This window comes from Sphaerodactylus townsendi, linkage group LG08, assembly GCF_021028975.2.
Source record: "Sphaerodactylus townsendi isolate TG3544 linkage group LG08, MPM_Stown_v2.3, whole genome shotgun sequence".
NCBI classification, from domain to species: Eukaryota; Metazoa; Chordata; class Lepidosauria; order Squamata; family Sphaerodactylidae; genus Sphaerodactylus; species Sphaerodactylus townsendi.
Window position 1 is genome coordinate 53,982,275 of NC_059432.1, and position 25,372 is coordinate 54,007,646.

The 25,372-nt window shown below is 40.7% G+C and overlaps 1 protein-coding gene across 10 annotated transcripts in view; it reads left to right on the plus strand.

Annotated features, from left to right (window-relative positions):
• The window catches only part of ABLIM1 (actin binding LIM protein 1), a 230,724-nt gene that overhangs the window by 150,097 nt on the left and 55,255 nt on the right, over positions 1-25,372 (plus strand). For all 10 annotated transcript variants that reach the window (XM_048505966.1, XM_048505962.1, XM_048505969.1 and 7 more), the window contains exons 7-8: positions 4,661-4,748; positions 7,920-7,978. In XM_048505966.1, coding sequence (XP_048361923.1) covers positions 4,661-4,748; positions 7,920-7,978 — 147 coding nt within the window. The remainder of the gene's footprint in view (positions 1-4,660; positions 4,749-7,919; positions 7,979-25,372) is intronic.

Here is a 25,372-nt window from a genome sequence, read left to right on the forward strand (position 1 = left end):
TGTCAGATTTTTCCACTAATTACCCAAATCTTGTAATTTACACAGAATTAAACTTGATGTGGTAGACATGAAAAGATAGCTGTCATGTCCCTAAAATAAACAAGAGGATGGGCTTTCCCTTTAATCTGTTCTCAGTAACAAAGGGTGAGTGGAAGCTTTGGGGCATTATCCTCAGTATCTTTTTTCAATTAATGATTGGTCTCAGTAGATGGGCAGTTAGAAAATGATATGACGTTACCAAAATAGAACATTTATTATGAAATGCTAGTGGGTTAAGGGATGGGGCATCAGATTATTGTAAAGTAAGAATTCCAAAGTCAGAAGATGTAATTTGTGAAAAAAAAGCTTCAGAATTCCACAAGGAGGGAAATTGCCTGAAGTTTTTGGAATATCATTAAATAAAACTGTGGAATATCATGAAATAAAGCAGAGGCCACTCTGCAATGTAAGGTGTTCCATTAAAGTTCCAAAGGTCATAAAATAAAAAAACATAAAAAGTCTAAATAGGGTTTTGTTCTTGAGAGAGTGTTTAAAGTAGGGTCAACATAAACAGAAGTGGGGAAATGGTGAAGAATTTCATTAGACCCACTTGCTATGAAATATGGAGCCATTGTTGTACAGAGGCAAGCCATTTTCCTTGTGAAGAAAATAAAGCATTATCCTACATAACTTTTATTGTATAATAATCCCTTGCTACATGATTAGAAAGAGATATTGGGATAGAAGGGCTGAACCCAGCTGCTAAATTGTAATACTGCAAAAATGCATCTTTTTGCCAAGAGAAAAGTCTGGTCATAATTAGCCTGCCTTTTGCCAGATCCATTGGCAGTGAAGAAATCCTTGTGGATTCCTGATAATGTGCATTTACTTACCATTGGCCAAGGCCAAGAATGAGATCAGAAGTACTAAGAAATCTTACACTTTTGTACTTGAACAGAAGGAAAACATCCATTAAATCAAAATGCACTTCTAAATTATTTTCTGTGTTAACTTATTCTCATTCCCCATGCTGGATAGCAGACTTTCGATGAATGCAACCTTACCATTAAAACTTGTATTTTTCATTCCAGTAGGAATTTACTTCAATTTATGTTTTGTTGTAGTTCTTTGTTTTTATACTTACACCCTCAAAATGTTATATGCAAAGATTATTTCAATTTTCTACAAATAAAAAAATCAATACAATTTTAAAAATGCACAACTGACATAATATGGAATAAAAAGCAGCATGTTACAAACAGAGTATAGAATATAATTTGTTTAAGATGCCCAAAGGACTTTCTGAAAGGAATGTTTTAATTAATCTAGGAAAGACTGTGCGGGAACCAAGGAGTTCTAAAGAGAGATGCCTGTAAGCAGGCCTGAGTGGTTTTGCCTATATTCTCATGAAGTAAGGGACTATAAATTAGGTCTCCCCTGATTATTTTGCTGTAAGCGAGAGAACATTTCTTCAAGATGAAACTGTATCCAATATATATAGCGAAGAATGTCTCCAATGAGCCAGTAGGCATCTTTAGAATTCTGACACAGGGTGTTGGGTACAACCACAAGGTGGTTGCCAAAGGAGCTGAACTAATCACAAACTATTAGGGACCGTGGTAATGCATCACTCTAACAAATAATTCTTCAGGATTTCTTGCAGAAGGTCAGCTTAGCTGGATGCCATATAAAATGAACTTATTTTTTTACCAATAGTTTCTTTTTTTTAGGCACACAGTGGAGTATTTTTTTTTGAACCTGCATACCCTATCACATCTCCAGTGGCCAGAACTCCCTGGAACATTCCACCCCCAGCCAACCTTAGGGGGCCAAACGATTCTATATAATTTATGTCAGGGACTTTGGATAAAAATGCTAGGCTGCAGCTATGTTAGTTTCTGAGTTTTGCATCACATATTATGCTGAGTCTTAGAAAATAATATTTGAAGCAACATGGCATCTTTGTGCTGGTGACCTTCATGTTTGTTTAATGCACTGAAAGACATCCCTGCAAATTGTATCACATCGCCGACAAATTCTGGCACTTCCATTTTTACAATAGCCACTTTCTGACCAGGCCAGTGATGACAGGTGGCTTGACTTCAGGACTTCAGACTGGCCTTCAAGGCCTATTTCTGACAAGCTTTAACTATGCTTGACTGGAGTCCTGAATGTATGACTCTCTGAAGACTTTGCAAAAGGATATTGTTATTCCTTTCAAATGAGAGATTTGAGACAGAATGAGGCTGAATGTATTTCTGTGGGCTCTAAGAAATACTGATCTGAGGTTAGCAGGTCTATTAAATAAAGAGAGGTCTTTGAAGGAAGAAAGACAATGATTCAGTGGAATTGAACTCTAGGACTTGAAGAAATCTAATAGCTTGACATTTTTCTTTGTAATTAATTTCTATTTATTTTACTCTGCTTCATTCTGTTAACTTATGCAATTCAGAGTTAAGTAAGTTGGCAAATGCCATCATTAACTTGGTTATATGTCCAAGGTGGATGTTTTTGGCAATAGTCAACAGAAGCAGTGTATTTATTCCTTTGACAGGGAGTACTAAGAGCTGATGTGGTAATCATTCTTATAGTTAGGTAGTATTGGTTTTTCAGGAAGCAACATGTGCTGAAAGGGTTGCAGACAGGATGTAAATCTGTACATGTAGTATTGTTGAAGTTCATTTGGGCCAGCGTACCTCTGAAAATTCCTATTATAATTATAGAAACTGTGGTCATCTTTCTCCTCTCCCCCAATGTTAAGAGTATTGTTAAATTGATGTATTTATTACAGTTGCTCCTCTGAAGTGAATGTGCTAGGAATAGGAGGACCAATGAAGGCCTGACACTTGGGATGTGATTTACACATTCACATATTAAAGTCCACGTGTTCTCCTAAGTACATCATTTTTCTTCAAGATATTCAAATGTATTAATGTTCAAAGACATAAATTAAAGTATTATAGAAACAGCAGGCCAGAAGAAAATTGTTTCCATTGGAAAATTCAACAATTGAAATTTTTAGAAAGTAATACCCAAGTGAGGCCAAAAAAATAATCAAGCTGGGGTTCAGGAGGAGAGCCAGAGAACAGAACCTGACAGGTTTTGGCCAAGCCGTGTGTTTATGGGGTTGGGGGATGGGAAGTGTTGGGCTAATGGCAGAGTCCAGTGGAAAGCTGCTTCTTCAGATAAGACATATACATTTGAGGTGACCAAAAAGTGTCTTGGTCTTTTCTTTTCTGGCATCTGGCATCTGACACCTAAACACAAAACCTGCCAAACAATTTATCTGTTGGTGGGTTGGCAACTCTTTCAGTATTATTGGAAATTTTAGGAATTGACCCCTCTCCAATGAACACACCTGTTTGCAGTGAGGGAATTGAAATATTTAGAGAAGTACACAAATATGCAGTCTTGGGCATATGCAGGCATATAAAGGTTGAAGTGGTAAGCCATATTCCTGTTTTTTATAACTGGAACTTTACCATTCAAAGAGGTGTTGACTGATAAGACATGTGTGTTTTTGTGTGAAGGTAGTAAAGAAAAGAAAACCTAACAAACATTAAACCTTCTATTCATGAGCAAAGGAAATGGAAGTCATATTTACATGTGTGGTAAATTGATGGGGTTGAATCCGCCATAGATTGATTTGAAATAAAAATCTGGCCTGGATGATGGTTAGCTTGCCCTAATTCCAATAGTAGATTGATTTGACTATCTGTTCATGGTCCTGGCCTTTTGTGTCCAGTGTGTAAGATACATATTCTTTTTTCTTGCTGGAACATGATTTATAGTTGTTCACCCCTGAGGAGATCACATGACTATTCTGTGTGGGATCACAAATGAACAATATTCTGCAAAGCATACTGAAAAATTACTTGATCATTACTGTATTTTAATAGACTCCTAATCCAGTGAGATGTGCCTCTTGGGATGTCAACAGTTAATAAGACGGCTACTTACATCTCTTATTAGAAAAGTTTGCTTATCTGTATTTTTAATTTTCTCCCATTCAATATTCATATTGGCAAAATCTACTCAGTTTAGTTTATTCTGAGGATCATTGGAGAGAATGAGAGGGGACGGAGGGAGGGAGCAGGCCACTTGAGTGGCATGGGGGATTTCGATTCAGTAATAGTATTCGGGAGCACTCAATACCAGTAGACTTTTAGATCAAACCTCACTCAGCCCATTCACTGAATGCCTTGTTCATTGTAAAAGTAAATGGGAGGCGTACATTTAAATTAAACTTCTCATTTGAATATCCCACAGAAGATAAGTGCATTTTAACAATGCTGCAAAAATAACAAGGAGTATTAATTGAACTGAACTTTGAGGAGGAAACAAGCAGCTGGGCCCTAAGCCTAAATTGAGAAAGAGTAGAGAAGAAACAAGTTTATGAATCAGCATTGAAGAAGGAGGCTGTGTGGATTTTGACTCATAACGTGCAGTTCTCAAACCATAAATAAATATTATGTATTTGTTTATTAGCTTGCTATGTTTTATTCTATATTTTTGGAACACAAGACAGTGTATATAGGTCTCCCAGGTAGACTTCTGTCTGGATCCGTATCGGTTTATTTTCAGCAAGGTTACTGGATCGCATGTTTTCAGATAACGCTGTGCCCATACAGGGTGGTGACAGTGAAGGTCATGTTAGCTCTCACATTTTGTTTTTCTTTAGGCAGGTGATAAGCATTACCATCCGAGCTGTGCACGATGCAGCAGATGCAGCCAGATGTTCACAGAAGGAGAAGAAATGTACCTGCAAGGTAACAATGTAGCATCTGTTATTATCAGCTGTTGAAATTCTAGGAAGAGCAGCATACGCGGATTCCGCATGGGCCAAAATCACCGGTGTCGACCTGGTAAAAACACCGTTTGGAGGGGAAACTACCCATGGCTGCTGCCTACAAAACGAGGCAGCGCCGCTCTTTTCCCCTCCCAGAGGTGTTTCGTTTAGCAAGTAATTTGGAAAGTGGCGCTTTCCACCCAATGCCAAGCAAACAGCACTGGGTGGAAGGCACCATTTTTCTGTGTGCCGCTTTAAAAAACAAACTACTTCCTCTTCCTACGTAGCTCCATCGAGACGAGGGGAAACTCCTCCTGCCCTCCAGTCCGGGGGCATTGCCAGGGCCATGGGGGTGTGTCCAGTGGTGGGATTCAGCAGGTTTGCACCACTTCGGCAGAACCGGTTGTTAAAATGGTGCTTGTAAACAACCAGTTGTTAAATTATTTGAATCCCACCACCAGAACCGGTTGTTAAATTATTTGAATCCTACCACTGGGAGTGCCCCCGATACAGCTACATAGAAAGAGGAGGTAGTTTTTTTAAAAAAAGTGGCATGCCTCGTGCAGAGGCGTTGCTGCGGGCCACAGCAGCTCGCACAGATGTGTTCAAAGGGACTTGGGGCTGCACTGGTGTACACCTGTGCTCCGCCACTCCATGCAGAATCCGCCATAGATTGATTTGAAATAAATAAGATTTGCCTTGAAGAGGACCTATCTTTTCTCCTTTTTAAAAAATTTATTTATTTATTTATTTATTACCTGTTTATACAGTTGATAAGATATGCCTTTTACTTAAAGTTGTAAAAACCACAAATACTATTATTGATTGTCATTAAAATACATTCCAAAAGCATGTAATTCAGTAGGAACTTACGCATTTACCTGTTATTTGCCAGATTCTGTACTATCAACATCCACTGTCTAATACTACATATCCTACGTAAATACCTGAGCCAGTCAGGATACTAGAAGCATACAAAATAGTATTTATTTATTACATTCTGTGCTTGCTTTATTTCCCAACAGCAAACCCAAAGCAGCTTATAAAAATAGTAAATAAAATCACATCAAATGACAGAGCAGTTTAAACGTTTCCAATCTCACCTGATTAAAAAAGTAGCCCTGTTAAACACAGAAACATAATTTGATCAGTAATTTCCATTTTAAACACCGTTTTACACAGTTTGTGAAATGAAGTTATAAAAGTCTCTTCCAAGTTAGGAGAAACAGCTTTGTTTTATTGCAAAACATTTGCCTCATCTAACTCAGAGTTGTTCTAAGATAGCATGTTTTAGACTCTGGTTCAATGGCTGTTGAATCTTATTTCAGGACACAGACTCTTGAGGCAAGATTATAAAAGAGCAGCAGTTGTGATTTATTTTTTCTCTTCTAATGGGTTAAATGCATAAATAGTTACAGACACAGTGAACAGGTAACAGAACAGTGTGACATTAAAGCCTTCATAAGGTCAATATGCTCTTAAAAGAATTGCATTGTTGAGAAGCTTCATATACCACTTAATTTCTCATTTGATCACAGACTGAATCTTTTAATTCAGAATTTGTTTGCGACCTTCCCCTTGTCTCTTTCTCTGTCACACTCCCACAGTCTGGGCCAGGGATCTGCAACCTGCAGCTCTCCAGATGTTCATGGACTACAATTCCCATCAGCCCCTGCCAACATGGCCAATTGGCCATGGGAATTGTAGTCCATGAACATCTGGAGAGCCGCAGGTTGTAGACTGGGCAAACAGTTTCTAACCTCTCTGAACTACAGACTTATGCCACATTAGACCCACTTATATATACACAAAGCTTTTAATCCACTGTCTCCTTCACCCTTGAGACAGGCTCTTTTTATAATTTGTCTGTTCTCTGCAAGAGGTTGGACCCCAACTGCAATATGTATTCTCCTTCCAAGAGTCAGACCTCCATTGTCAGCTGCCTGAACTTTTTCCAACATTCTGTCAGCTCTGTGAAAACTTTGGACTGATATCCCAAAGCAGAGGCTTTCCAGCTCCTGTCAACTTTTCCCCTGGCATTAGTTTACAAGCGGTTCTGCCACCTTTTTGATATTGAGTGCCAGCAGCCTTGTTCCCTTTTTGTTCAAGTGAAGTTCATCTTCTTTGTGCAGGTAGGGTTTCTCCCAGAAAGTCCCCCAGTGCCAAACAAATCTAAACCCTTTCCTCTGGTATCACTTTCTCATCCACACATTGCTAACCCTGCTCTGTGCATGTCTAGCTGTCCAGTTACTTCCCAGTGTCTAATCTAGTTTTCCTAGAGAAGTGAGAGGTGACTTAGAGCTGGGCATCTGAATAAAGCCAAACAAAATAAACCCGAAAGAAAGCTGTTCCAGCTTATTCTGGCTTATTTTAGCTTGGGAAATGGCAATAATTTAAGGGAGCCAAAAAGTGGATCTCTCAAAATGCTGATTTTTTCCAGCAGTTTTGACTGCTTTGCCCCATGGCCTTTTTTTAAAAAAAGGGGCAATACTTCTGCCCCCTCCCTCATCTGCTAGCTGATTCTGAAGTTCACATGGACTTGGAGGCAGCAGAGAGCGGAATTATAGGGTCATCCTGCCTGGGCCTAGCATTCAGTTCAGCAACCATGTGGAGGCAGAGGAACACCAGAGCTGAATGCTGCACTCAGTTTGTGTGTGTGTGTGTGTGTGTGTGTGTGTGTGTGTGTGTGTGTGTGTGTGTGTGTGTGAGAGAGAGAGAGAGAGAGAGAGAGAGAGAGAGAGAGAGAGGGTATACACATACACACACACCCTTTTGAGGATTAAGATGGGCAAAATAGTGTGTTTATTTCACATGTCATCCTACTATAGGGTGAAGGATGTAGAGGTCAGCTTTTATTTCAAAAGGAACTTGTAGGAAAAGATGCTGGACACGTCTGCCTCATTTACTTCTGCACCTCAACCTATTCTTCCAGAAACTATTCCATTATCACAGCTGGGAATGCTGAAAGTGCATAGGAAGGTGAGGTGGGGAAATGCTGCCTTACAGTCCCTTTTTGTTTCAAACTAACAAGGCCTCCATTTTATCCCACCTTTGTTTGGCACTATGTTTGGCACTTTGTTTGGTAAATAAAGAATGTTATGTCCTGAAATGGTTTGACTTGCTTTGACATCTTGTGTTTTTTTCCTGTTAGGCTCCACAGTTTGGCACCCTGATTGTAAACAGTCTTCTAAGGGAGAAGAAAAGCTTCGGGTAAGCTAAACAAATATGGGAGGGGTTTGTTTGGCTATAGTAGCAGTCTTAGTGGTAGTTAGTGGTAGTTGTTTCTTGCCTCTGGACAGGACATACTTTGTTACAACAGAGATTGCTTATTTTTTCTTTTGAACAGCTGCATCCCTTTAAGAATTGAAAATGTTGCAAAAATGTTATATAATGCCATAAGATTGCACCAATATAAAGTCTTGATATGATTTTTTATACTTCTGCTTCTACACTTTTATTATTCTGCCTTTACCTCTGTAATGTCCTGTGTAATTGAGTTTTAGCTGTGTTTTATCCCATTGAATTTCTTATATGCATGATATGCAATAAAGGTCGATCGTATCGTAGTGTGGCTTACTGAGTACTATGGCATACACATTTGAAAGTGTCCTTCATGATCCATTCCCCATGCTCAAGCATGTACCCTGTTCCCAAAGAATTTCCCACTTCTAATTGTTGTTGCACCTACAAAATCTTCTGAAAAGGATTTGAGTGGCATTCTATGATGTAATTTCTGTCAAGACTACGTAAAGTATGTGAATTAGGAGATGAATCCTCTGTTTCAGTGAATGGATTGGCCTTTCTTGTAGGTCAGCTGTTCATTTGTGGGCACCAGGACTTCCGCCATTTGGATTTTTTTGCTTTGACAGGATTTTTTGTTTTTTGTAATAATGTGTGACATTCTTTGCTATCCATTAAAAAAAATCCCTTCTTTTCTCATTAAGCACATATCCACTTAGGAGATCCCCATGCTTCTGGCAATGCGGGCCCCAAGGTTTTGTTTTTGCTGAAGAGGGCTAACATGGCTACTCCTTAGGAATTATTTGTGGGGAAAAAAGGATGCTACAGTGATGAAAGGGTTAATGGGCACGCTGAATGTTAAAACTCCCAGTTGGGAGGGTAGGTAGACAAAAATATTTTCCATAAATATAAAGGTGTTGAAAGGGCCCTACAAAGCACCTAGGAAAGCACGTTAACTGACTTTTGCAAGAAATCGTTGGGACTTCAGAATACTTCGTACATTGGTCCGCATTCAAAACTGTTTCTGTGAGCTCGGCTAAGCTACAAGGTTATAAGCTTGATACTTTTTCAAGGTATCCAGGAGAGCTGAATAGCCACTGTGTACTGGCACTGCCAAACTATAGTCCTAGTTATTAATATGAAGCAAATGTATTACTTCTAATGGGTCAGGAGCTTTTAATTGTGTTGTGGTAACCATAACAACCCCACTGTGTTTTCAAGCATCTTTCAGATATTTCAGGATGACCTTTCAAAATCCTATCTAGTTTACTCCTAGTTCCCCAGGACATTGTGCATGTTCCATCCAAATATCTCTTCATTTCCTTTCCTATATGAAGCTAGCTTAGTGTGCCAAGGCATTCAGACTCAAAATGTAAAGAATACTTAATGGGAATTGCTGATCATAGAAGGTGCTTAATATTGTGCAGGAATCAGGAGCAGATTAATATTTTTCTTCCACCTGAAAACTAAAACATGCTAAAATAAGTCTGGTTGTCGTTGAAGCAGTTTCTACAGTCTTCATTTTTTTTGTCTTCTTTTTGTAACTGAACTTGGATTCCACACTAATCAGAGCTCTCACTGGTTTAGATGTTAGGTGGAGTCCATAAAAACAATGATTGCTTAAAATGTGTTCCCTTTGGATTGTTTCATAGAATGCTGCTGGTGCCAAAATAAGCAGGAAATAAAGCAACTCAGTGTTTGAGTGCCAAAAGCTTGTTTCTTTCATGGTGGCCTGCCAGTTGATGGTTCTATTGCGGATAGCATGTATTATTGGTGGAATACTGCACACTGTTCAATATCCACTTGATTTTAAGAAGTTATCAATTTTATTGCAATAGCTTCTCTTTACTGGAATATGTATGTCAGGGAAACCTATGCCTTTTTCATCCTTCCTTTCCTTTTTATGTTTCATGGCAGCATTCCTCATCTGATTACCTTTATACAAAGAGTTTGGTACTTCGCAGACCATGCTATTCTGAGGTTTGCATTTGTGCATGTATAATTTTTAAAATAAGCTTCTCTGTAGAAGGATCTCTGATATCTGCGCTTGTTTATAGCTGCATCTATTGCTACTGCTTCCCTCATCCCCCCCTCCCTGAGGGTTTCCTGTCTTCGCTTTCCACTTTAACACAATCTTTTTCATTGGCCTAATGCTCGCCTGGTTTTGAATTCCCGTGCACAGTTTTGTCACAACTGGCATTTTTGTTTCCCAAAAGATGGCATCGAAGAAGAAGTATGTTTCTGTTTGTTGCTGGCAGGCTTATATGGAAATTAACAGTTCTGGATAATTAATGAAGGCCTGGGATACTGAGGAGCAAAGTGGAAACTAGTTTAATAAAACACTTTATCTAACTTATATTAACTTGTTCTAATGGTGATCATCAATCTGTTTAAAGTTTGTCTCTTTGCTGTATGTATGCGGGCAGGTGAGAATTCAGGGTGTAGTTGATATCTTCCTGAGACCCTGGACAGTACTGATATTGATAGACCAGTGATCTGATTCAGTCTGCTCCTCCTTTCTGGAATCAAAATTCACTACTTCAAATATGGCTACAGAATGCGAAAACTAGACAGATTCTGTTTTAGATGAAATGGATATGTTGGATGTTGTTCTTGCTCTTCACACACTCCAGTTGCTTGTTCACCAAGTTATAAATAATATAACTAAAGAATTATTAAAGTATATAACTAAAGAATTATTCGTATTTTCTCTTATCATACCCTTTATCTCCTAGACAAAGGAGACAAAACTAATACCATCACCATATTATTTCTCCCGAATCTGCCTCATCTAAGTGGCAGCAGTCGTTTGGCTGCACTAAACAGTTGGGAGCAGCAGTGGCATAGTGGTTAAGAGCAGGTGCACTCTTATCTGAGGAACCGGGTTTGATTCCCTGCTCTGCCATTTGAGCTGTGAAGGTTTATCTGGGAAATTCAGATTAGCCTGTGCACTCCAACACACGCCATCTTGGGCTAGTCATAGTTCTTCTGAGCTCTCTCAGCCCCACTTACCTCACAGGGTGATTGTTGTGAGTGGGGGAGGCAAGGGATTTGTAAGCCCCATTGGGATTTGTAAGCCCCAACTCTTCTTCTTCTAAAGTCAGCTCAAAGCACTATCTCCAAGTTCAATTTGCAGGGGAGCTCCTTTCTATGCATTCTGGAACTAAAACAGATAATTTAGTTGTTATTATATGTTTGGATCTATTGCAGACACTAATCCAAGTTTGCCAGTAAAACTGGGGCAGTTTCTAATTCATTCATTGTCCCTCAAGGATTAGACAGGTGAAGGTGTTCACATAAATAAAGTAACAGACAGTGCTTTTATCACTTGGGTAGTTTATAACACTCACAACATTTGAAGAAAAGTTCCTCCCCCCTTTTATGGGAAATTCCAAAGTAGTCAAACATGAAGAGAGGTAAATATTATTGTACTCTGATTTCCAGTGAGAACTGTGGAGACCTGTTAAGAACTTAATTGATCACAAAGTTGCACTTCAGGGTCAGAAACTGAAATACAGTTGTGATAGCGTGCATGGGGCATTTGTAGCTTTGGAGAACATAAGAAAAACTGCTGGGTCAGACCAAGGCCCATCAAGTCTAGTAGTCTGTATACACAGTGACCAACCAGGTGCTTCTTGGAAGCCTACAAGCAAAATGTTGTGCAGCAGCTTCATCCTGCCTGTGTTTCACAGCACCTAATATAATAGGCATGCTCCACTGATACTGGAGAGAATGGGTATGCATCGTGTCCAGTATCCATTATGTCTAGTAGCCAGGTGTAGGCCTACCTTCCATGACCATGTCCACTTCCCTCTTAAAGCCTTCCAAGTTGGCAGTCATTATCACATCCTGGGGTAAAGAATTCCACAATTTAACTATATGTTGTGAGAAGAAATACTTCTTTTGTCTGTTTTTAATGTCTCACCCTTCAGCAGATGACCTTGTTTCCAGCATTATGAGAGAGGGAGAAAAACTTCCCCCATCCATGCTCTCCACACTATGCATAATTTTATAGACCACTATCAGGTCTCCTTTGCATACCTTATTTCTGAGCTAAGGTTAGCACCTGCTGCAAGTTCCATGTATGAGTCAGAGGCTCTTTCCACATGGGCGCTGTACAGGGGGCATGTCCCCTGGCCTCTGCAACATGCCAGAAGCCAGGAGATGAGGTACGGTGTTCAGGGACGGTGGGGGGTATGACGCCTTCCAGCCACTGCTGTTCGCACGGCAGCAGTTGAAAGACGCTGCTTCCAAAAAACCTTGCTCAGGGAGCAAGCACCAGCCGTGTGAACCCCTCCCCAGGGATGCAGTTTTTAGCGTCCCTGGGGCGCTGTATTCCGCCCATGCGGACACAGCCAGTGTCTAGCAAAGCTTTGGATCATGGTGACTACCTGGAAATCAATTCTGTTGAAAACAGTTCATCTATAGGGTTTTGTTGATTAAACTGATCAGTTTCTTCTCCCTTTCTCACTTTACATCCATGCTTTTCTATGGCAGTTCAGTAGTTTGAACTCATGTTCTAAATATATCATTCCTGAAAATTGTAGCTGCTTCATATGGGTATGGTTTGTTGAACACAATCAAGCATGCTAGGAAGCAGCTGTTACTTAGAAGAAATTGGGACTGGACTATAGCCCAATCAGCTGTCATGAAAGAACATTTTAAAAGAATATGAACATTGCCATGTTTGGTTACACTAAGAGACCCATCCGGGGGGAGAGGGGTGCAGAATCTGTCCTCCCCGGGGCACTTACCCCGGTAGAGTATGAGTTCACTGGCATGTGGCACTAGGATATGAAGCCAGACGTGGTGCCAGTGTCCTACTGCCCCTGCCACCACCTGAGTACTGGGGGACATATCAAGGACGTGGTCAGAGAGCAAGGCTTCTTGGCATCAAGCAAGGCTTCTTGGCATCAAGGAGACTTTTTTTTACTTTTCAAGCCTTTCCATGCTGCCAAGAAGTCTCTTTGGGGACAGTGGCTGTCTGTGGTTGTGGCGCTGTGGCACTGCAGTCAAGCACCCAGCTCTTGTATAGGACTGCCCACATATGTTCAGTTGAACATGCAAAACCACTAACATTTCATCCCTTATCTCTGGAGGTTCTTTTTAGTTATCGTATGAACATAGAAATTCTATTTAGTTATTGTCAAGCAGCTTCCCTGCATTTGTGTAATCCTTTTTAAATGTCATCTACGGTAAACTAATAATTAAAAACTACCCCAATAAATTAAATTACATAGTCCTAGCTCCTCGAAGGAGATATATACTTTAGTGGATCTCTTGGATGACAGAACTCCTCGTTAAACTGGAAATGGGCTTCAGAGCAATTGCCAATTGAAGTAATATTCCCTTTCCCATGGTAGTTCTTTCTTCACAAAGGTCTAAAGTTTCTTCAGACAAAGATGGTACAGTTTTTATGGCCCTGAACAGCTGAGTCTAGTATGATTATTTCTGTTGCCTTTGTGTGCTGTAAAGGTAGACTGAGACATTAATTTGCCTTGGAAAGTATAGTTTCATGACTAGCTTGATTATAAGTCACCTTGAACAGTACAGCAAAAAAACCCCCCATCCTAAATAAATAAATGACAGGAGTTCCCCATTCTTATGGCCCCAAATAATGTAGTAAATGAAACTATAGCTGCTGGAAAGTACTTCCATTCTATGGTGGATTTTATAGTACAACAATGTTAGTGTTTTGTTTGTGGTTGTGCATGTCAGTGCAAGCATGAAAGGCCTAGGGGAGTTTGTGTTTCTATGCTTAGTTTGTCCCATGGATACTTGTTATAAGCATTTAGCTTTGTTAAAGTGGTTGCATATTGAAGTGGATATTTGCAGTAGTTGCCTGCCCTGAAGAGCTGTGTATAGCAGTGGGCATGTATCCTCCTTTTGTTGTGTGAAAAACATGGGGAGACATGAAGCCACTTTGCAAATAATTACGTGAGTCCTATAAAGTCATTCAAATCCTTGGTTATGTCCTGAAGTGTTTAAAGTTATATAAATGAACCTTCAGTGTGAAGTGCATATTTTGGCCTAGTGATGAAAGATAAAATTGCTGTACTCCTGAAAAATTAACAGAATGCTGTTCATGTATCTGAACATGAGTTGTTTATACACACAAGATTTCTAGGCTTCTCTAGCAAGGTGCTGAGCTTCATGTGCCTTTGAACAGCCCTGTGTCAAGTGAAAATCAAGCTGTTTCTATCAAAGTGCCTTCATGTTTGGAGATGCCTCACCTACTGATTTCCAGATTGCCATGCAGCTGTTAAAAACATTATAGCCCGCCGGAGTATGACAGAATGCCATTTTACATTGTGGAGTGATGGTTCCTTAGCAACATGCCTTGAGTAGTTTTTGCAGCTGTCTCCAGTCATATGTGTTTAATTACACATGGCCATCCATCATCATCTTTTCGCGCTCTCTCCTCGTTCCTGTCCAGAGTGGACACTCCCCATCACAAGATTATTGCAGATGAAAGTCCACAGATTCTAATTGTTTGCATATGAGAACGAAGAATTGGGAGAAACAGGCAATGAATGTACAAGCATAGCAAGCATGCTAAGGCTTTGTTAGAATTTTGGAAGTCCATCTTGAGTTGTGCAACCCCTAAGGGATTGTTGGCTAAGATCTAGGCCACTCTTGGGAACACTGTGGCACTCTTTGGGGTTAGTGTCTTTTTGTTGCTTGATTAATGGGAGAAGCTATCTCATTTGAAATTCTGACTTCAAACCTCTGAGGTGCAGAAGTGCCCTGTAAGTGGAAGCAATACTGTTTAAATGTTAACCTTGTATTCTCTGGCATTGGTTTCCCTCATCATTCTTGAAGCCCATGCACTTATGGCGTGGAACATTTTGCATTGTTTTCACTCATCTCTGAATAAGTCCCTAATAGGTTTAATGTTGTTTTTAGATAGCACTGAGCTAAGTGATGTCATTGGGATACAATAGGTGGTTATCAGTGGTGCTGGTGCTGGTGCTGCATCCAGGAAGTGCTGATTTGGGGTTGCACTAAAGTGATTCTTTCAAACAGTGTTAAGTGTGGCAAGCAATGAAGAATAATTGTAGAGTGTATTTTAACGATCCTTTCCTGCATCCCATGTCTTCCTCTAAGAAGCTTTTCTTTTGTTATTAGCAATGTTAAGTGACTGTAGAATAATTGCAAATCAAAACCAAACTATTCCTTCCTCCCCAGCTGTTTTCACCACCTTGTATAATGAACTCCATCAAAAAACTAAGGCAGGTACTGTAAAAGCAGCACTGGCACACTATTATTCTACTCATGCATCCCAGTTGGTTCGATGTTCAAGGGATTGTTTTAGATATGGTACCCCCATAGAGCATGACTTGAACATCTGTAATGTTAAAGCAGGTAACCATCTCATCATTGAGTCAGGATGATGCAGATGGCTCCAGTGCTTTTAGAAATTGTCTGCTATGCATGGTAAAGCCGATGTTAAGTTGAAGCAGTGGTGTCATTTATCAAGATGTGTACCAGTCCAGGCTTTGGGAATTAATACTGAGTAATGAGAAATCAGAATTTCTTAAAAGAGTTTACCTCAAGTTGCAGAACAGAAAAAGCATACACTGATATGTAAAAAGAAAGTGGGGTCACTTTCTGATAAATCAAAGGAGTGAAAGGGAAAATTGGAAGAATGTCAACATGGCTCCTCCCCTTTTCCAGCTTTGTTCTCACCTTAGGGGTTCCAATCTTCAGAATCTCCTGGGGATCTCCTGGAATCATAACAGAGCCTCCTGCCACAGAGGAGTTCTTCTTGGGTTTCCTAGTCCAGATTAAAAATTTGGGGGTGGAGTCTCGGAAGGGTGAGGTCTCAGGATGGAAATAACGTTGGCCGGGCATAATGCTAATGAGTCTACCCTCCAAAGCAAGCTGATCTCTGTCATCTGGAGATCAGCTATAATTCTACATGATATCCTGTCCCCACTTAGAAGTTTTCACCCCTGGTTCCTCAGGATTAAATGGTTACCTTGGAGGGTGGAGTTTTGTTTTTGTTTGTTTTAAGTTTTCACATATTTTTCTGAGAACCTGAGGCCCTTTTCAGACTTGTAGAAATATCAGTCTTGCCTGTTCACAGCGCCAGTCACTGGATGTACATATCCTCACATTTTGCTGACTTTGCTATTAGAATGTAAGATGATTACAACTCTTTAGCATTATACCTGGTTTTTTGTTTCTTTTACTTGGAAGAATTATTCCTAAATTTAATAATATGTAGGATTCAACCTTGGTGCTGTAAAAAGGAGGATAACAGCAAAGACAGCAAAGATAGTGTTTCAGCAAACATACTCTTGGTATTGGCAGTCAGGGTTACAACAAACATTAAAAAATAAGACAAACAGAACATACTGTTTTCAAGCACTCACAATGTATCTTTTATAAAGCAGAATACCAGGCTTTAGGATAAGATAGGAAGCCTTTGCAGATTCCAGGCTATTTTGCAAGTTTTCCATACGGAGGAATAAAAAAAAAACTTTGGAATCTCTTAGGAGAAATGTGATTAAAATGGAGTGGGCTTGCCAACCTCCAGGTGGGACCTGGAGATTTCCTGCTATTACAATTGGTTTCTAGATGACTGAGATCGGTTATCTGTAAAAAGTAGCTTCTTTGGAGAGTGAACTGTATCTCCTTTTACCCTGCAGAAATCCCTCCCCTCCCCAAAGCCCACCTGACTCAAGCTCCACCCCCAAAATCCCCAGGTATTTCCCAACCCAAAGCTGGCAACCTTAATTTGGAGCAACTCTTATCTAAAAAGGAATGATTGGGTTCGGAGAGAGTTAGATAGGAATGCAGGAAAGACAGTAAAGACACCTTTTAAAAAAATTGTCCCACTAGAGCTGTAAATTCATGCTTAATGTAAAAAGATGACTGTTGTAGGTTGGGGGGAGGTGTTAAGCTGAAGCTGGGGTGTTCAGAAATATGTCAAGTAAGCAAAAGGTTTTCTCCCAGATGAAAGGTGATAACAGGCAAATGAGATCAAGCTGACAGATGGCAAAGGACAGAGCTATCAGGGAATCATTTTGATAAAGGTCAAAATAATAGGACACTGGTAAGCACACAGAATATAATTGCAGAGTGGGGAGGAGGGGAACAAGTACACCATTGGAGGCAGAAGAAAAGGAGATATAGGACCACAGACGTATTTTAAATCGTTCCATCTGAAAGCTTGAAGATGAAGCAGATGCCAAATGTGCATTTATATGATGCCAAAGACCCAGAGCACTATCAATGTTTTTGCCATACGGTGGCAATATGTTGTGTTGGAGTATCTGCTGCGTGTACATAACTGCCTCTGAGCATGAGTGGTAGCCATGTTAGTCTGTCTGAGGCAGTAGAAAAGAGCTAGACTTCAGTAGCACCTTAAAAACTAACATTTCTGGCCTGGGATAAGCTTTTGTGTGTCACAACTCACTTCTTCAGAAGTCTTCTGTGTGATGAGTCCTTGAAATATTTCACCAAGCTTTCAACAACTTCTATCACACCATCAATCTAACTACGAGTTATTACGGTATGAATAAGAAATAAACTTCTTGGACACCTCAGTACAAATACACAAGGGACACACAAGCACTGTATTATACCAGAAACTGACAGATCAGCAAACATATCTACATGCCTCCGGCTACCACCCCAGCCATATCAAACACCATTGTCTATAGCCAAGCCCTATACTATTTAATCACATCTGCTTAATCCCTTTGAAGAGACATACTCACTTGAGGGACTTAAAGCAAAAAAAAAATTGTAATTACAATATCCTGGTGATATTGGTAAGAAAAATTATTGGAAATACCAGAATGATACCCAGGCACAGCTTGCCCCAAGGCAAGTCCCAAGAAAATGGTGGTCGATACAAATCACAATTCAAGTCAATCCAACGTGTTATGAATGGCCTGTAGCTAATGCTGGATTGTGTAGCTTCCCTCACGAAGGCACTAGGGGCTGTCAGTTTCTTGCTTACTGACAGGGTGCTAACCTAAAACAACTTCTCACCTGCAATCAGGGGCGTATCTACAGAAAACGATGCCCGGGGCAAGAAGTGAAATTACACCCCCTCCCCAAACATCTAACACAATTTTATAACTGCACAATTGCAACAATTTAAAGCAAAGAAAAGCAATAATTAACCTCCCTTTTAAAAAACCAGAGGCTGATTAAAAGTTCTCCTTTGACTCACTTTTTAAAAATTAGTGTAATAGTTTTCTGGTGCAGTGACTGATTTTAGTGACAAATTATATTTAGGGAGGGGGTAATACCAGCAACTAAGTTATATTATGCGAGACATAGATATTTACAAGACATTGTACAGGTTGTATGGAAACAATGATGAGATCATAATAAGCAGAAAATAAAGCTTCATTCTAATTTTCTGCACAAAATGTTACGCCTCTTGACAGAACATTAAGACTAATCCAATGACATGTGAGAGAGCCCGTGGGGTTTAGTGGCTAAGGAGTTAGACTCGGACCTGAGAAACCCAGCTTGAATCTCCACTCTGTCATGGCAACTTGCTGGGTGGCCTTGGGCCAATCACACACACTTAACGTTGACACTGGCAAGTATTTAGTTAAGAGACTTTCAGGAATACCAGGGTCATGATGCAGAGGCAGGCAATGGCAAACCATCTCTGAACATCTCTTGCCTTGAAACCCTACAAGATCACTGGGAGTCAGCTGTAATTTGACAGCAACAAAACCAAACCATGCACATGAGTATGTTGCAAATCTTCTGCAAACACAACAGTTGTACAAGAATCTTTACTTGGACAATCATCTTATTTATACTTACCGGTAGCAAGAGCACTGTTGCAGCCAGTGGTGTCCTCTATCCCATTTAAGATAAAGACCGATAGATCTAAGAAGTGCATGGATTTATTAGGGGATCCATTTCACCTTGAAAGCATTTGCAAGGGTCACACAGTGTTAATCTCAATCAATTTGAGGATAAATGATGAGAGAACTGAGAACAGACTCAGCTGATAAAATGCTGGCAAAGATCAAGTACTCTGGAAAATGGGTCATTCTATACTAGGGCGCTTGATAAGGAGAGCTTTGCACAGACGGCTACTATCCAATAACCACCTCCTCTGAATCACTTTAATTCTGTGGAGCATTGCAAACCTGACTGGTAAAGAGGGATCTAATGCTAACATTTTGCATCAAAGGAATGAAAAAAGAAAATAGGAAAGCTAATGTTATTCCAACCGCAATTAAAGGAGTTGCCTTCTAAAGCATGAGGTTAGAGTGTTTTTTAAGAAGAGTAAATCAAACTTACTCTAAATAGAAGGCAGGGTAAGTTCCTTGCACACACCCTGGGCGGCTCCATGCAGAGCCGCCCCTGCAGGCAGCATCAGCGTCGGGACTGCCCACACAGGATCATGCAAACAGTCCCGATGCTCCACTGGCTTCATTTAAGCTGCTGGGACGCTGCTCCCTCTGGCCATGCAGAAATGGCCAGAAAGTCTTTTCACAACCTTCAGCATCAATGGCCATGAAAGGCAATGATTTCACATCAGGAATCCCCTTGGATCCAGAGGACAAATCTAACCCTGATTCAGAGGGAGACTCATAGAATGCATATCTGCCCCCCCCCCCCCCATGATGTTGTGGGAGGTCCTGCTCCAGTGGAGAATTTGGGATTGTGTATGGAACAATTAATCTGTATGACTAAAGCCCTGGGAGTAGATTGTTTCATGATTTACAGTTTTTTATGGATGCTTCCCTTGGGGACTGAGGAGCTCACTGCAAGGGGCAATCTGTGCGTGGTAGGTGGCTCCTTAGAGAATCTGGGTTACATATCAGTCTTCTAGAACCAACCATCATGAATAGGAAGAGTCTGTTAATTGCTACAGACCATCATCAGCAAATTATATATCACCCACCAAGGAGGCCTAATCCTGTTCAGAGTGGCCTTGCTCATCTGATAATGGGTGATCAATCATCAGCCATTCATGTGGCAGGCAGCATCAACATAACGGCAGATTTTCTAAGCACAGACTACACTTCCCAACATTAGTGGAACCTCAACTTACCTCCATCCTGTTTTCAAAGAGTGGGTTGCTGTGGTCACACAATTTTTTGCCAGAGTGCACAATACTATGTGTCAAGGTTTTTGCTCCTGAGCAGCGGTGGACACCTCCTCTATGGGAGACATGTTCCAGTTCTGCTGGATGTGGACCCCCAATGTTTTCTTTCCCCCTTGCCCACTACTGGTCATAGGGAAAATAGGGTGAACTGCATTCTTATAGACTCTTATTTCCCCCAGACTGTTTGGTTTCCCACACTATGGTCACTGGCGGGGGGCGGGGGGATATGCATCCTTCTTCTATCACAAGTGACCTCATCACAGTAGGCTTGATTTAACATCATAACGTAGCAGTACTCCATCTGGCTGCATGGCTAATTCTTCAATAGCAAATTAGTTAAACAAACAGGGGTGTGCGCCATTGAGGGGTACTTTAAACTTCAGGTTTAATAGACTTAAACTTTTTTTCAGAAAATGTGAAAACAGTCAAATCCCTATATTGATATGGGTTTGGGGGGCTTTTTCCAAGTATCTGAAAAAAATTTGGGTCTATTAAACCTTATGGGAAAACTTGTGGGGTTTCAGGGAGTAGAACCACCAAGTTTGTTGTGTTGCTGCTGGTGATTGTCCTTACAGGAACTCCTACGTTTGGTAAAGATTGGATCAGGGGGTCCAATTTTATGCCCCCCAAATAATGCCCCCATTCATTCTCCATTGTTTCAAATGGAGAAAAAATTGCAAGTGAATAAATTAAGACCCCTTGACCCAGTCTTCAGTAAACCTGGGGGTTCATGTAAGGAGTGTCAACAGAGCTATACTGCAAATTTGGTGCCTCTACTTTGAAAAATCATCCCATTCCCAGATCCCCTCAAAGATCACCCTTTGACATAACATTGAGCTATGTCAGAATTAGGAATCATGGAGTAAATTTTTTTCTAGCATAATGAAACTATTGGGAAATCTTTGTGGGGCCCAGGGGAAGTAGAGATGCCAACTTTGAAGTGTAGCTGCTGGTGACGCTCTTTACAAAAACACTTCAGTTTGATGAAGATTGGATCAGAGAATTCAAATTTATTGGACCCCAGTGGAGAATGGATGAGAACACCCTCTTTCAGGGCCATAACATTGTTCACGCTGATCCAACTTTTACCAAACTTTTATCAAACTCTTCTAAGGAGAATCACCTGAATCTATGCTGAAAATTTGGTGCCTCTACTTTAAAACACAGCCTCCCCAAAGCCCCGCAAATATTCCCCTAAGGTAAAATAAACCTGAAAAATGTGAAAAAAATCAAGGTTTTTCCTGATTTGCTTTCTTGACCCCATTGAAGTGGTGCCTCTTTTTTCATATCTGAATGCTCACTCCTAGTGACAAACGTGTTTCTGGCCTCTTGCAAATCAGCAGCAAGAATTTCCTATAATGCTAAATGGCATTGTTTCATTTTGTGGCTTTCACACAGGCCGGGTATCAAGCCAGACAGTTGATCTTTACCAGAATTGTTTACCCATTTGTTATCTCCCAAGGACGCTGGTCTTTCCAATATTTCCATTAAAGTGCACCTCATTTGACATGTTGACATTGACTCCTCTTCATTGTTTTGCAGTTCACATTGTAAAAAAATCCAGAAAAGCTTTAACAACTTGTATCTGCTAGTGAAGGCCATTGTGGCTCAGTTGTGCTTGTCCTTAGTCCTTTCCCAATTGATGTACAGACCCTTTGACATTTTGGCCTCTTGTGGCTTGTCTTACCTGTCCTTCAAAACTGCCTTGTGACCATGACCTCATCATCACCCCCTCCCCCACATTCACCAAATTCCATGGGGACAGAGAAGTGCTGCATCCAAGTCTGGACTTCCTTCCTAAGACGGTTTCCAAATTCTGTGTCTCACAAAATATAATCTTCCCATAGCCTTAGTCAACTACTGAATAAGCATTACATTCCTTAGATGTATAAAGGGCACTGCTGTTTTATTTACAATGCCCTCAGTCATTCAGACAGAATCAAAACCTGTTATGTGTCTTAGATATGTGACATGTGCCATCAAAGTAGCACAGGAAAATACTAAGGTTGACTGACCACTCCTACTAAAAACCCGTTTAACTAAGGCCCAAGATTTCTCATTTGCCTTCATTTCCAGGATTGATCTTCAGGACTTACGTAGAGCAGCAATCTGGTCATTTTGTTCTATGTTCATCTGCCACTTTTCCATAGACATAGGCTCCATGAAAAAGGCAGCTGTTGGGAGAGCAGTTTTACAGTCACTATTTTGTTGAGCAGCTCCACATCTCCAGGGTGAGCATGCTACTATCCCATGTGGGACTGCACAGAAAGTACAAAGGTGAAAACAGTGTGGTTCTCACCTATAACAGTTGTACATCGAGTGTTCGTCTGTGCAGGCATATATCCCTTCCTCTTTTTTTTCTGCCATGGGTTGCTGTGGTTGCATGTCATTCACACTTCTCCACAGTGGCAAAGGGAGAAATGGTGAAAGAGTGCTCCCTTGCCCCTCCTTGGGCATGAAGAGTCATCAATTCCAGACATGAGACAGAAGGGACAGGGTAGAGCTCCTTTAGAGCTGAGTTTTCTAGAAGCTTTGGAAAGTTTTATCTCTGTAGCTGACCTGCACATACACAATCCCATGTGTGCCTGCACAGAAGACCACTCAATGTATTACAGTTACAGGTAAGCACAACATTGTTTTCTCTGTCCCCGAACCAGTAAGAAGAGAATGTGGAATGCTTAATTGTTAAATATCATTCATAGGAAGAAGATGGTAAACAGGTGTACTCCCCTTTTGTTTTTGTTTTTTTACAATTGTTCAATGCATGGGTCACAAAGGCATAAAAATATTTGCTTGTTGGAAGAATTCATTTAATTGCTTGGGCAATCATTCTAACTCTAAGGCCCTTTCTGCACGGGCCGATAACAGTGCCCTAGGGACGGCAAAAACGCAGTCCCTAGGGAGCTGTTCGCATGGGGGGCACAGCTGCATCACAGCCGTGCCACCCTCGCTCCCCCCCCCAGCAGCGCAAAGCTGCTGTTTCCAAACCTCGCTCCCTAGGCGAGGTTTTCTGGAAACAGCGGCTGGAAGGCACCATTCCCCCCCTTTCCCGAATGACTTACCTTCCCTGCGACCTTCCAATGCGTCGGCCAGGCCTGGGGACATGCCCCCTCCTGCCCTGCGACTCCAGAGCTGTCGCGCAGGGCACGGGGGCATGTCCCCTGGCCTGGCCGACACGCCGAAAGGTCGCAGGGAAGGTACGTTGTTCAGGCGACAGCACAGCGTTGCGCCGTCTTTCCTGCCTTTACCGGGACCGTTTGTGTGAATGGTTCCGGGGGGGTGTCGGTGTTGTATACACCGACGCACCCCCCAGCATGGCCGTGCGGAAACGGCCCAAGTCCCATTTCAAATCTAGTTGATCTATATCACACATGGGAATGCACATGTCTGAATTCATACCCTGCTGAAAGTAATGTCATATAAACAGATGACACTAGCATTTTGATGAACTTTCAGATGACCATTTTTTCAGGTCTTAGCAACTATAATGTTATCACTTCATACCAATTCTACCTTGAAAGTAAATCATTGGCTTGGCTTTCATTTGCCATCTGTGATGTCATCACACGACCAAACCTGAAAGATGTTGTTTGAAGAGAGGGCATGTTGCACCACGTAATTCCATTTTCAATTTTGAACAGTGTTGCTGAGCAATAGCTTGGAAAAGCTCTAGTTAAAATATCCACCACTACACTGAACCAGTAAAACTATTTTATCCTCTGATGAGCTTCTTAATTCTTCCTCCTGATGTCAACTTAAATTTTAGAGCAGAGCACTTGCTACATTTGCCATCAGGAATCTGATTATTTCAAGCTCACAGCCTGAATTTGGTGGTGTGAAGATATTTAATTCCTTGAACCATTAGTTGTTGTTGCCATATCTTTTCACCTGGATGTTTCATATTTCTTTTAGTCACATGAATGCAAGCCAATTTCTTTGTGGTGGGGAGGAGGAGAATTCTGATTCTTTTTTTAAAAAATGACTTTTTTCAATTATTGTATGGCCATGAGTTTTTAATGTGTTGCATTATAAGCTTTGAATATTCTTTTTGCATGTTTACAATTTAGCTCAAGTAATAAGAATCCATATTGTCTTGTCGAAGGCAATCCATATTGTATTTATTCTAGAAAAAAATGACATTATCACAAACTGTTGGACTAATTGCTCTATCAGTTAGTGTCCCAGTTTGGTCTTACTCAAACTTGTTTTGTCATAGGAACAACTGATTATTGGCTGCTGTGTCTTACTAAAAATGCAGACACCTGCTTTGTGGATATCAAAAAGCATTCAGTCTCTAACCAGCATGGTGTTTGGTGGGTCTTATGCAAATAAAGAGAAAATAATTTTTTTTAACCAAAACAGGATGCTCCAGAAAGGATGCCAGGGTAGAGTTATTAGTATGCAACCCTGAGAGATACTTTAAACCTTTCATTCCAGTTGTTGAATTAGGCAACACGGCAGCCATGGTTTCCACTCATTCTCACTCTACCCCATCCTTGCTTCCTCCCTCTTGCTTCTTCCACTGTGCAGCATGTTTGAACCTCTGGTCACTGTGCTAGAACAGGGTGGGAATGGAAGATGTGTATGACTCTGCTCCCAATTCATTGCTGTCTTTAAAAGTACAAGCGGAGCCACAAAGTTGTGGCTTAGCAACTGTATTCTAAGACAAAAGTGACAGGATGAGAAGAAATGAGAATATGAGGCAATACTAATCAGTTGTTAAAAATTGGAAATACTCAGTAGCAGTTGATTAAGTAGGATTTATACGATTAATAGGATTTTGAGGAACATTTTTGATTTTCTGAATTGTGGACATTTGTAAGTTTTTACAACAGCAAACAATGATAAATGGAGGAAATAGTACAAAGAATACGTAGTTTCTATCTCTATTTCAAGTTACCTTTGTGAGCCACCTTAATGAGTGTTGAAACTGCTGTTGTTGCTAAGCCTGTAGGGACATTATAAAAACTAAGTGACCTAAAAAGCAGAAGTTATTCTCAAGGAGAGTGAAGATTGCAATGCAAAAGGTGTATGATATCTGGGTAATACACTCAAAATACATTTTTATCCCATTTGATGAGCTGAAGAATGGTGTAATTAGCCCCTTCCCCTTTTTGTAAATACTGTTATAGCCATGCCCATTATCATCTGTGCCTGTATGAGAAATTGAATAAAGGCCCCACCTGTACTATCACGATCAAGTTTGAGTCTTACTGTTCCTTTTATAGCTGGGTTCCTGCGCTCTTCAGCAACAACATTCTAAAAAA